Source organism: Rhinolophus hipposideros (genome assembly GCF_964194185.1).
Source record: "Rhinolophus hipposideros genome assembly, chromosome: 20".
Classification (NCBI taxonomy): Eukaryota; Metazoa; Chordata; class Mammalia; order Chiroptera; family Rhinolophidae; genus Rhinolophus; species Rhinolophus hipposideros.
The window spans coordinates 43,429,611-43,442,774 of NC_138066.1; the positions used below are offsets into that span (position 1 = coordinate 43,429,611).

The 13,164-nt window shown below is 47.8% G+C and overlaps 1 protein-coding gene across 3 annotated transcripts in view; it reads right to left on the minus strand.

Annotated features, from left to right (window-relative positions):
- The window catches only part of RGS9 (regulator of G protein signaling 9), a 62,505-nt gene that overhangs the window by 2,413 nt on the left and 46,928 nt on the right, over positions 1-13,164 (minus strand). For 2 of the 3 annotated variants that reach the window (XM_081027501.1, XM_081027502.1), the window contains exons 16-17: positions 11,676-11,761; positions 9,298-9,415 (exon numbers count right to left, since the gene is read on the minus strand). In XM_081027501.1, the coding sequence (XP_080883627.1) occupies positions 9,298-9,415; positions 11,676-11,761 (204 nt within the window). Of the gene's footprint in view, positions 1-9,110; positions 9,416-11,675; positions 11,762-13,164 lie in introns of those variants that run through there. The other variant, XM_081027503.1, reaches the window with a different exon arrangement.

Sequence of the window (13,164 nt, forward strand, 5' to 3'; positions counted from 1 at the left end):
TGCCATCTCATCCTTTTTCTATCCTTGGTTTCCAACCTAAGGACTGGAGGCTTTTAATCGCGTGCCAGAGGTGAAGAATCCCAGCTTGTGCCTTACTGACTCTTCCAGGCCTGAGACATGCGCCTTGACCTGAACCCCTGCCTGTGTCCACACTGACGACACCTCGGGGATGCCCGTCGCCAGCACACCCCCATGCTTCCCGAGGGCAGAGCAGGGTGGCCAGGAAGAAAGGCTAAGTGTGGAATCTGGACATGCCCGAAGGAAACAGGAAACACAAGGTGAGGAGGTTACTCATTGGAGAAGAGAACGGTCTCAACCTCCCTGGGCCACCACGGTCCCAGTGTCCTGGAGCATTGGAGTAGGAATGCTGGATCAGACATGTTTGCAGCCAAAGAAGCCTGGGAGAGTTCTGTCGGAGCTGACAGAAAAAAATTAAAACCGGTATTTTCAGGGAGGTTCTCTGCTATCACCCCTCTTCCCTTCCTCGAGTGCTTGGGCCCACCAATCTGGGTTTGTTGTGTTCCTTCTTGAAAGCCTCCTGGAGCCACAAGCCACATCAAAGCCCAGAGTGAATGCAGCCGGAGAATATGTTGGTCCTCGGAGAGATGCCCCTAGAACACTTGGACCAACACCACCTCCAAGAGAGAATTGACAGTGACTTCAGTGAATAACAAACCATCTTTGAAACTGTCGCAGACACCCGGAGGTCCCACTTAGAGGGCCCTGCCTGCCTCCAGGGCCTGGGCACTGCCCTGGGGCCAAAGGAGGGCTGCTCCAGGCGCTTAGAGGAAGCTGCTTGCTTCCACGGAGTGTGGCCTGGTTTCCAGGTCACCTGTGTGTGCCAGTCCCAACCTGGAGAGGAAAGGACTGGCACATCCAAGAATAGCTTTTGAAAGAAAAGAAAGGGTAGGAGGCCACAGAGGGCTTTGCCATTGGGGGTCGGGGGTCCCCATTCTCTATTACCCACCCCCTGAGGTTCAAGCAAGATTCCTTTCTGTAACAGCAGCTCAGAGTCAGTGTTTCTGCTCCACCCACAGGCCAACAAACCAGACCTGGGGCCACTGGGCTTTGAGAAGCCAAGCTGATCGCTAGCTGGTTGTCTCAGTTTGGCCTCCAGACCAACCACATCAGAATTACCCAGGTTACCTGTTACAAAGGTAGAACCCTGTGCCAGCCCAGACCTACTGAAGGAGAGTCTCAGGGGCCTGCAACTCAGGGAAAGCATCTAACACCTGAGGTCATCATTTTGTTATCAAGCCCAGTAACTTTGAGGAGCTCTGAGCTATGCTTCTAACACCTCCCTTTTATAGGGAAGTGTGGCTCCCCTTAGGGCACAGTCTGCAAAGACGAATAACAATGGGGGAAGGCTGGGCCCTGATTAAGGGTTTAGGAGACAACTGTTAGGTGAAAGAATAGGGCCCTATAATTTCTTAAGTGTCTAGTGGGTGCTAGGTATTCTATGAATTTGTAATCACCCCATTTTAGAGAACAGAATATTGAGGCCCAGAGGGGTTCATTACCCGCTCCAGGCTCTCGCCATCAATCAGTGAGTGTGGTATGTAGAAGTCTAAGGTTCCAGCCCCTGTCCTTTGTGTGCATATAAACTGTAAATGTCATGTTCATTCCCAGGCTATGCGATAGGTGCCTTTAAAAAAAGATTATCCAGGTGAGCCTGACCTCCTCACACGAGCCCTTCAGATCTGAGTCTAGAGACCAGAGACAGAAGTCAAAAAGGTGTGAAGCATGATAGGAATTCAGTGAGGGAAAAAGTCTCCACTGTTGGCTTTGCGATGGAGGGGTTCCACGTGGCAAGGAACTCAGACAGCGTCAGGAAGCTGAGAGCAGCCCTCAGCTAATAGCCAGTAAAAAACTGGGGCCCTCGGTCTTACAAGAAACTAAATCTTACCAACAATGTGAATGAGCTTGGAAGCAGATGCTTCCCAACAGCTTCCAAATAAGGACACGGGCAGACTGGGGACACCTGAGTGCAACACCCTAAGAAGAGACCCAGCCAAGTCTCACCTGGCCAGCCATGAGCTAATCAAGAGTAGCGGTTTGTGCTACTTTGTTATGTGGCAACAAACAACTAGCACAGTGACTAAATGAGAATCGGATTCCAGGTCTGTGTAACCCCAAAGTCCTTGCTTTTTCTGTGGATCTACGAGTATATTACCATCCCATTGCCTGTGGGGTTTGGATAGGACTTGGGGTCTTGAAGAGTGGACCAAAATGCCAAAACTGGGGAAAAGACTGTGTTAAGAGGGACAGAGATGGATCAAAGTGCTCTTCCCTCAACTCATTGAGGACACCCCCACCCCTGGTTCCTTAACTTGAATCCCACTTACTCAGAATTTGTGATAAACTCCTGTTATAACCTCTGCCTTACAGATAAGAAAACTGAGGCTCGTGGAGATGGTGCAACTTGACCAAGATCATGTAGCCATGACAAGATGAGCCACTCCATACATCCCCACTCACACAATTCTGTGCCCTCTTCCCCACTCCATTCCTCCCCCAGCACCTTCTCTTTTCCAGAATGAATGACAGTAGAGATAAGGAAGGTAGCCACTGTCCCTCTTCAATCACCTGACCTGAGGTCATTTCTTCTGGGCAAATAGCCATTAGCCCAATTGGCCCTGGACACTCTAAGCAGGATGCCTTTTCTACCCCCTGCCACCATGACTCCGCCAAAGGCCGGGGGTTTGCACTTGGAGACCCCACCCTTCCAGCCCCTGCCATACCTACCATCGGTGTAAAGCAGCAAAGCAGTGGCATGCAAGGCACATGGCAAAGAAATGTGACACGACAGAGACACAGTGAAGGAGAGCTTGGTTTGGTTTGGTTTGGTGCTGTTGTTTTATTATGCAAGGGAGCCAAGAGAAGTTGAGAAAGGAGCATGAAATGGAGCAGGTATGTTGACATGAGGACACAATCACAGGATTTTTAATTAAAGACAAAGCAGATAACGTAAAGAGATGTAATTCATTTTCCATCCAGAAGGTGGATGAGAGTTTAAAGGAAACCTTGCGGCCACCTGAACTCCCACTTCTTGGAAGCAGGCAGGTAAGGAGAGGGCTGCATTCAGGTTCAGCATGCAGTGTGCACGGTCCCCCCTTCTAGACCCTTCTCACTGCCTCCAAAAGCAAATGAGCAAAGTTGGCCCCCTGGAGAAAAATCCACATCATTTCTCCTACCAGTCATCTCATTTGTCACAGCCCAGCACAAGACCTTCCCAATTTGAAAAGACTCTTACGTCAGCCATGAAACTCAGGACCAAAGGACCGATCAGCCACTACACTGTTGCTAGTCAGCTCTCTCATAAGAGCTGTAGACAGAGGACATGATATCAACACCCTACTCCCCTCCCCTCAAATATATCCTACAGGTCCCTGCCTAGGTGGGAGGGCCACACTGCAAGGCTCTGAGAGATGGTTTATATACACCTCAGGAAATTTCCTGCATAATAAAGTAGAATAAATCATTGTATTGGACAACACTGAAAGCACAAGCTTACATGAAGCTACTAGGGATGGCAATGGTGATGATTATGGTGGTGATGGTTATGATAATAATGGGGAGGATGATGGTAATGATGGTGGGATGATGGTGAGGATGATGGTGTTGGTGAGGATGATAATGGTTATGATGATAATATCAGCAGCTAGCATTTATTGAGCACTTATTATATGCCAGGCATTGTCCTAAGTACTCTAGTTGGATTGTCTTGTCCCTAGCCCTTGAATTTACACTCAACCCTCACCACAAAAGCAGTCCTTTCTCTAAAAGCCAAACCTGAGAATGAAATTCTACAAAGGAAATCCCGGTACCTTATAGTATGCCTTATATTCTAGCATAAGATATATACCACCATGGATAGAGAAACTCAAGCTGTTTAAAATATGGCATTAAGGAATTAAGATGATGCCTAAGTACATGGCCTAACAGAGAACATCCTAATGATTTACATATATCAATAATATTATCCAGATAAATACTATTTTTGATGCTATTTGAGATTCAAACAAGCCCTGTGGGACTACTGTTATGTTTGATCCATATAAACAAAGCCAGCAGGAGCAGTTGCCACCTGCTGGAGTCTAGCAGTAGACACTCTTATAAAACCTCAAAACGGAGTCGAGGCCCATGGCTCTTTTACTACTAAACTTGAGAGAATCTCCTGGTGAGTGCCCCCAGGCCAAACAATCCTCTCCCATCTCTGTGCTCTTCTAGCGTGTTCTATACCACCCAGCCTCAATCGAATTCTGCCTTGGGTTGTAGCCATTTGCATCCACGCACCCTTGTCAGGCCCTCGAAAGCAAAGAACATCTGTCCATTTGTGCATCTGCCATAGCACCCACCACTGGTTCTTACACGAAACAGGTGTTTCAAATACACCTGTTGACCATAACTGCTGCCATCCAGGAGTTAAGCCATTTATCATTTACCTTTTCACAGATGGGTGAGGTTAAAACACTTATTCACCCTTTCATCCAATACAGAATGACAACCTACTTGGTTTACATGCCTATGTCTCTCATTAGATTGTGAGATCCTCATGTGTCTGCCATTGAGGAGGTTTCCATCAATAAGTGTGGGGTACCTAGGTATCTGATGCAGAGCGTCTGGTAGTCTGTTGGAGAATGAGAGATGTGTGAAGCAGGCATGTCCCGCATGTGGGGCTGGGATGGTGGACGGTTAAGTCAAAGACTAACAAAACATAGTCTGTGCCCTGAAGAATTCATGACAAATTCAATACCGCCACCATCTTCACCACCATTATTGTGATCTTGGTTAGTGGGGATGGCAAATATCTCTGGTTTCATGCTTCTCAAACTTTCCCACAGAAGTAGGACAAATAGCAAGAGAGCCGAAGAAGCACTCTCTCCCAGGAGTCTGAGGGAAAAGCCTGAATCTGCCACAGCCAGCCATGAAATGCCTTTGATGTCCCAAATTTTATCTTTAAAAATTTATGTGCATTTTGCATTCTAATTCATAATATATTCATGACCACTTTAATGTGAAATTTTCAAAATTATCTAACTTTCCTCCCATTCCAAATCTTCAAGTAAAATTGATTCCCCAGGCTGGGTGTCCTTCTGGAATTCATAAAATCTGTTTTAAGAAACATGAATCTGGTGCCAACCCCACATTTCACAAATCAGGAAGCAGAAGACGTTAAGTGACTTGCTCAAAACAACATGACTAGTGGTAGAACCAGGACCAGAGCCCAAATCTCGTTCTCTTTTCATTCATTCATTCATTCATTCATTCATTCATCTATTCATCCATTGAGGTAATAACTGCTGCCATCCAGGAGTAAAGCCATTTTTATGCACAACCCGCAAGGTCTCAGGCCATTAGGCTCCAAGTGTGAGTGAGACAGATGTGGTACCTCCCCTCACCTCACTCAGTTCCCAGTGCTTTGTTACATGAAATTTCTGCTTTAGCCCTCCCTAAGTTGGAAGAGAAATGAACAAAGCATATCTCTAGTTGCTCTTTCAGAGTGTAAACTACTACTCTGTGACTAGGGAAAAATGTAGAGAGTAAATAATGAAATAATTTTGCTAACATGAAACCAAGAGCCACAAACTCCTTACAAGAGCCTAAAAAGTCCTCAATGACTTGGAACTGCCCAAATCTCTAACCTCATCTTGTACCATTTCCCCCTTGTCCATCAGGCTCCATTCACCTGGCCTTTCACTTCACTCCAAGCCATTTCCTACTGCTAGGACTTTGCCCATGTAGTCCCCTCTGCCTGGAAAGTTCTCCCTGCCTAGCCCATATTCTTTGTATGGCCAACTCTTTCTCATCCTCTTGCTTATCTGTCACCATCTGGGAGAGGCCTCCTTACTCTACACACCGCCCCGTCTTCCCTGCCACAGAACCATATCCGTTTCTTTTGTAACACATTCTACAGGTTCGATCACCGATTTGTTTGTGTGTTGATGCCAGCAATGGCCACAATTCTTCACCCCTCCCTGTCTCCATGTCTTCTGCCAGGAGACTTTCAAATTTCTCTCACTAAAGAGATTAAGTGTATTTTCCACCCCTTGATTCTAAGCTGGCTCTGTGACTTGCTTTGGCCAACAAAATGAGATGGAAGAGACCACGTGCCAGTTCTAAGCCTGCACCTCAAAAACCTTATGTTTCCACTCACTCCCTTGCAATTCTGCAATTTACCATAGGATCGTGCCTCGGCGAGGCTGTTGGAGGATAAAAGTCACGTGAAGCAGAGAAGAATCATTCTACTCAGCCCAGCCTAGGCCACCACAGATCAACCCCCCGGCTGGGAGAGAGCCCCACCAAAATCAAGAGCCACACAGATGCCCCTATACACGTGAGCAATAAACACATATTGTCGTGTGCCACTCTAGCTTTGTGGCAGACATCAGTGTCACATCGACAGCTACCTGATAGAGTTGGCTTCATTATCTTTTGTCAGTCCCAGACTATAAGCTCCATGCGACAGGGACCATGTCTATTTATTCACTGATGCCTGGCACACAGTAGGTGCTCAGTAAACATGTTGAATTGATGTGCAAGATTGGTCCTTGCTCAGAGACCTGTTCTGCCTCCTTCACACTCTTACACAGGTGTGTGGGTAAGCCTAACTTCAAGAATTACCTGCAGCTCTCCCAAATCAGAGTTTGAATTTACCTTCCCTTCCACCCTGCCCATAAGACTGGCCTAGTCTACAGCTCCAGAGGAGGGAAGCACAAGCATCTAGAAAATATCCATGAGAGTTTTATCTTGGACCCGGATTCATCTTGAAAATGGCACAGATATCTACCATCCCTCCTCCCATGAATGAAGCCCCTTCATTCTTCATCCAAAAAAGTTGCTCCTTTAAAGCCATTTCACCTTGACTGCTCCAGAGGCCTGAGGCCTGAGGCCTGAGTCCTTCCTTCCTACCAGCTACTTATTCCCCTAGCATGTAAAAGGGGATGGGGAGACAAAGGGGAAGGAGAGGGTCCACCAACCCTCAGTAATTGTGACTATAAACAAGGTCAACAGATAACATCTTAGCAGGACCTTTCTCCGCAGGTGTAACAGAGGTGCCCAGGGCCACACATCTATAGGGGAACCCTGAAACTAGTCCCTTGGCAGGATTTCCAACTGCTTTAGAAGCAGAGTCTAAATTAAATGGGATGAGGAGCATCACTAAGCTATTTGAAACAAATGTGCCTGAAAGAACTGTACCTGGGGGTTGGGGAGAGGGCTTTTCTTTAATTTTCCAAAGCAAATGGTGGAAAAGAAATCAGCCTTTCTCTGTGGTTCTCACTACAAGAACCCCCGACTATAGATAGGAGGTGACACAGCAGCTAAGTCAGGTGACCTCCTGTAGGGACAGGGCCAGGAGAGCGGTTTCCAGGCTCTCCGCCTCACGTGGGAAGGTTGCTGGCTCGGATAGTAGATGGCCATCAGCTGTAACCAGCTGGCCATCAGCTGTAACCAGTTGGCCATTAGCCACGACTGTTTTGTGTATGACTGCCGTGGCTACGCTAGCAAGCGCCGATAGTGTGGCTTGTGGATTGCAGAGTGCGGTTAGCAAGCGCGGATTGCAGATCGTGTGGCTTCTACTTCCTGTGTCTCGCCTGGCCGCCAGCAACAATGTAGTCGTCTGACTCCCCTATCTATGGCTCCGTTGTTGTTCCTTTTCGGCCTCACTATATCCTGCATTCAGCTGCCAGGCGTGGGAGCTGAGACCCTGCATTACACTTGGCGCAGCGAGCAGGGTTCTCCTGGTCAGGTAACGGCATCGTCTGCCACTGGGCAGGAGGACACGTGGCCCCCACACAGCGTGTGGTGCCCAAGTGGCTGCTCATGAGCTGGACCCCTGTGGAGGGCTGGGAAAATATGGATGGCTCTCTGGCCAGCACAGAAAAAGCCGTGCAGCTGCCAGAGAGCTGGACCCCCATGGAGGGGTGGGAAGACGTGGACAACTCTCCAACCAGCACAGGCTGGAGAAGGCAAAGGTCATTGCCAGCCGTGTGGGCTGGGAAGTGCTTGCTGAGGCAACCCAGGTGCGGGACTTGGAGTCCCAGGAGAAAACGCTTGCTGAGTCCTCAGTGGAGGATGCAGGTGAGGTCGAGGTCATTCCTCACCCCCAGGTTGGGGAGGACATAGAGTCCTCGCCCTGCAGAGAGGGCACACATTGTGAGGCCAGTGCACAGCCCTGGCGAATGACTGTGGACTATAGGGAATTGAATAAGGTGATGCCACCTGTGCATGCTGCATTGCCTTCCATCCCTGACCTGATGGACCGCTTGACTGTTTGCTTGGGAACGTACCACCATGTGGTGGAACTGGTGGATGTTTGCTTCCTGTGTCTCCACCGGCCGCCAACAAGACTGGGGTGCAGGAAGACTCCCTGCTGGCGTACTGATGGATGTTTGCTTTTTGTATCTCGACCAGCCGCCACCGCCACCGAGGATATGTAAGTATCTTGGCTATGAGCTACTATTGTTCTAGCGCGGTACCCTGAGAAACCCTGGCTGTGCCCAGGAAGTCTGGCTGTCCTAGAAAACCTGGCTGTGCCCAGAAAAACTTGGTGGTACCCAGAAAGCCTGGCTGTGCCCAGGATATTGCATCCAACTCCCGGTTCCTCACATAGGGCCCCTCGCGGAAGATGCTTGTTGCATAGATTGTGAGGCAAGAGCCTGGAGGGGAGGAGTTTCCAGGCAATCTGCCTCACGTGGAAAGGTGCTGGCTCTGTTATTAGATGGCCATCAGCTGTAACCAGTTGGCCATTAGCCACTATTGTTTTGTATATAACTGCCGTGGCTACGCTAGCAAGTGCCAATAGCGCAGATTGAGGATTGCAGACTGTGGTTAGCAAGCGTGGATTGCAGAGGGTGTGGGTCGTGTGGATTCTACTTTCTGTGTCTCGCCTGGCCACCAGCGAGAATATAGTGGTATGAACTCCCTATTTATGGCTCCGTTGGTGTTTCTTTTCGGCCTCACCACATCCTGCATTCTCCTGCCAGGAGTGGGAGCTGAGACCCTGCATGACACCTTCCCCTACCACTGCCAACCCTGCCCCTTGGTTGCTAGAGTGAGAGAACTAGCTCTGGTTGCACTGGTATTGGGAAGCCCACCATGAAGGAGGTCAGAGGAATATGGGATGAACCTGACTAGCCCACTGCCCCACTGATGGGGAATGGAATCTTCTAGACTCTGAGCCTGCCTTTGTTTGCCTCTCCCAAGTGCATGCCCCAACCTCCCCGAGGACTTGTAGATTTATTTGGGAGGCAGCTCTCTTTTGAGTTGGCTCCTACGGTCCAGCTTGCTCATGACCTGGGTGATGTCCACCGTGTTGGCTGCTTCTCGAGCCTTGGCTTCCTCCTCCAGCTGCCTCAGGATGACGGGGCTCGGGCTGGAGCGCAGGTGACGCCGCATAAACAGGAGGCTGGAGCTGGAAGGAAGGACAGGATTGGAGGTTGGCAGAAAGCCACACTGCTTGCCCAGCCATGACCCTGTAACACCTGGTGGGAGGTGGGGCTGGAAGGCCAGAATCTGGACTTGTTCGCTCATTCTCCCAGTGAACTGCAGGTGGAGTTCTCAAAGGCATGGCCAACTTTAGCACTTTCGTCGTCCTTTGGAGCATGGGACCAGTGTGAGTCCCAAATGCCATCAGATTTAGGTCAGGCCCAAGGAAGACTGCTAGGATGGTGATGATTACAGACAGGCCTTCTATAATGTTTAGAAACCAATTTGTCATTTTAACTTCCTAGAGGCTCTTTGTGAAAGAAGGGGCAAAGAGGGTTTGGACACTGGAAGCCCAAGGGTTCTCTCCTCAGGGGAGAGTTAGAGTATTTGTTTTCAAAAGCCAAAGTTTCAGGAAAGAGGGAAAAAGTGGGGCTGTCCAAGAGGGCTAGGTTTGATGGGCAGAGCGAGGGGGAAGGGGCCTGAAGAGGGTTGGAGAGCTGGTGGCACTGTGCACATGCGCCGGAACCTTCCGTAAAAGTTAAACATGGATTCCTGGGACCAAACTCTCTCTCCGAGAGCCTTGGAAGTCAGGACAAAGCTCCAGGGATCTGGGGATGGTGAGCAGCTAAGCCACCCACAAGCTTAGAACACAAGCATTTTAGCAGCCATGGTAGACTTAAAACGTAGGACATCCCCAAATTTCTACACTGCATCAGCCCCTAGAACTCTTGTGTCCACCCTCGAGAGAAAGAGGGCTCCCACCTGCCCTGCCAAAGAGGAGGCTTAAAGCTCGATTTAACTTGTCCTGGCAAAATTAAGTTCAATACATTGTCTGACATCTGCAAGTCATGGAACAAACTCACACCCACCACACTACAGTCCCCACATAGTTACAGACCGAGCTTCACACATTACAGAAACATTCACACGTGTGTCACCACTCCCATTAGCAGTGACAGTATTGCCAGACTGCCTTACCCCACACCAAAGCCAAGCACAACACCTGTGATCTAGTACCACCCAGCTCTCAAAGCACCTGGGGTGCCCGGGAGAAGATCCCAGCTGATTTCTCAGGTCTGCCCCACTCACAGAGTATCTGGAAAGAGAAGTAGAAGACCCCCCTCCCTTATCCACTATTTTCTAGCAGAGCTGGCGGGGCAATTTCAGCCCTTTCTTGTGGCTTAAAGAAGCTTTCCAGTCCCGAGACACTGAACTCCCTTCCTTACCCAGTAAACCGAGATGAATAGCCCCACAAAGACCTCCTTTCTCTCCTTTTCATAACAGGGCCATTATTCTCAAGAATGAAACCAAGTTGTGTTGTTTTTTTGGGTTTTTTTTAAGCTCCTTTGATAAAGGCTCTGGTCCAACCACCCCTCTTTTGAATTGCCTGGAGATGCTGGGAAAGAGCCCAACGTGGTCTGAGCTGACACACGGGGGACCATTTACTAACCATTGGGGGATAGGACACGTGCTGGTGCTGGGAAAGTCTCCACCAAAGTCCTACATCTTTGTACAAGCTGTCATTTGGTTACTCTTTTGAATCTTTGATCCCCATAAAGTCTTCTTCCTGCCCTTCTCCCCCGTTCCCCCCACCCTCTCACCCCTGCCAAAAAGAGTTCAAACTGCCCCTCAGAACATTATTTTATCCTTTCCCAAGGGCTCTGCCAGATGAGATGATGCACATCTCCAATGAGGAAGGTGAGAATGACCGAGATAACTAACCAATGCTAAGAGGCAGTCCACTTAGAATCTCTGTTTGTTTTCCTTAACAGTCTATCATGTTTGTCAACTGTGTAATCTGCTACTCTTTATAAGGTCTTAGGACATTACAAGGATACGAGGATGTGACTAAACTAATTCCCATACATCGGTTTAAAGGTGAAGAAGCGTAGCAATTTTTAAAAATCAGTGAGTTGCAAAATATACATTTAAAGATTAAAAGTTAAAATTTTAAACCAACGAGATGCCTCCACTTATGATAAGTATAATTATCAGTCTGATAACATTCTTTCAAACCAGCAAAAGGGAAACAAAACGTACTGGCAGTAATGACTAAGAAAAGCTTGCTAGGGTGATTTCAGGGCATTCTGAAGCCAATGAGGCAATCATACCCTAAGAAATACTTCCCAGTCCCCAATACTTTCATCAAGCAAATATCTCCACCATGCCCATTGGGCTGAAAGGGACCCTCACTTCTCTGTAAACAAAACAGCAAGCAACCAGCAACTACAGGCCATTCCACTTGCCTTTTCTTGGTGGTTTCCTGAGGTTCAATAGCTTTGGCCAGCATTTCCTTATAGATTGGAGATTTTAAATAGCGAGCATAAGAATCCTAATGGGAACAGGAGAAACACAGTAATTGTGAGAGGGAAAGTGACACATCAAACAAACACACTTGCCGTCTCAAGCCCTCCCTTGGCAGTTAGATGACAAGGTTAAAAGAATACGTCTCTTTGTGTGAAAGGCATTTCGGTGTGTGTCCAAAGCAGTGGATCTCAAGTATGGTTCCCCAACCAGCAGCATCAGTTTCACCTGGGAACTTGCTAGAAATGCACATTCTCAGGCTCACCCCAGTCCTACCGAAACAAAAGCCCTGGGGCTGGGACAGTCTGAGTCTTAACAAGCCCCCAGGCGATTCTGCTGCACTTTAAGTTAGAGAACCAGCGTCTATAGCCCCCCACACTAAAGTCCACACCAGATGTTCTTCAGTGAAGCACATATGAGACAAGAGGGCACCTGCAGCCAACCTCTCCCACCCAATACCTTCTTCCAAGGCAGATGGGCAACCACGAGCATGGGGCCCACTTTGAAGTTCACTTACATCCTTTTCTGCCCTGAATTTGGGTATAAAGGCAAGAGCTGATCAAGAAAAGGCCCAGGCTCATTTTCCTCCTGGGTGGTTGTTTCCTGGGACCCTGCGCAGGTTTGGAACAGTCACTTCATGGATGCTTGCTGCTTCCAAGCACTCTCAAAGCTCTAGTCCCAACAAATAGGGGACAAAGCCCAGAGCAACATCCAGGGATTGAGATTTTATTATTTTTTTTTAATTGGAGGGGTACCATTCTTAGAACTGAGTGGTAGCAATAAAAGTTATGAGAATACAAGAGTCTGGGAGTAGGGATTAAGAAACCATTGAGCCATGTTGAGTTTATTGTCTTGAGACGTGGTCTCTGGTGACATGTATACATATGATTATTAAGTTTCCCATGACTCTGTTTTGTTCTGGCTCGTAGCTGGCCTCCCTGGGTGTCTCTCTATAAAGCTGTATGAAATATGCATTTTTAAGAATCGAAATGCATTTTAAAATACATTAAGGGAAAGCCATTATTAAAGAAAGCTGCTGTAAATCTTCTTGTAAGATAAATACAGGGGGAAAAAACCCACTGATGACAAGTAAATGGTTAAAAAAAAAGGGCTTGGTGAAAATTCTAAATTATTACATATATTAAAACTATCTCTTTACAGTACAATATACGTAAAAGACTGAGTAAAAGAAAGATGATAAGGGAAATTAATTTTTACTACATCATATAAAAGAGTTTCTAGAGATACTTTGCCATAAAAGAAATAATTGCCATGTAAGAAGTTGCAGCTTATGAAGAAAGTCTTGTTGGGCATGACACCAAATAGGAACCATACTAGACAACTTCTCTAAGACTAACTGAGCCCCAAATTCTAATTTCTTAAGGAAGTAATTTTTCTCTCAGGTTCCCTTTGTTTTTTGACAACGTCCTG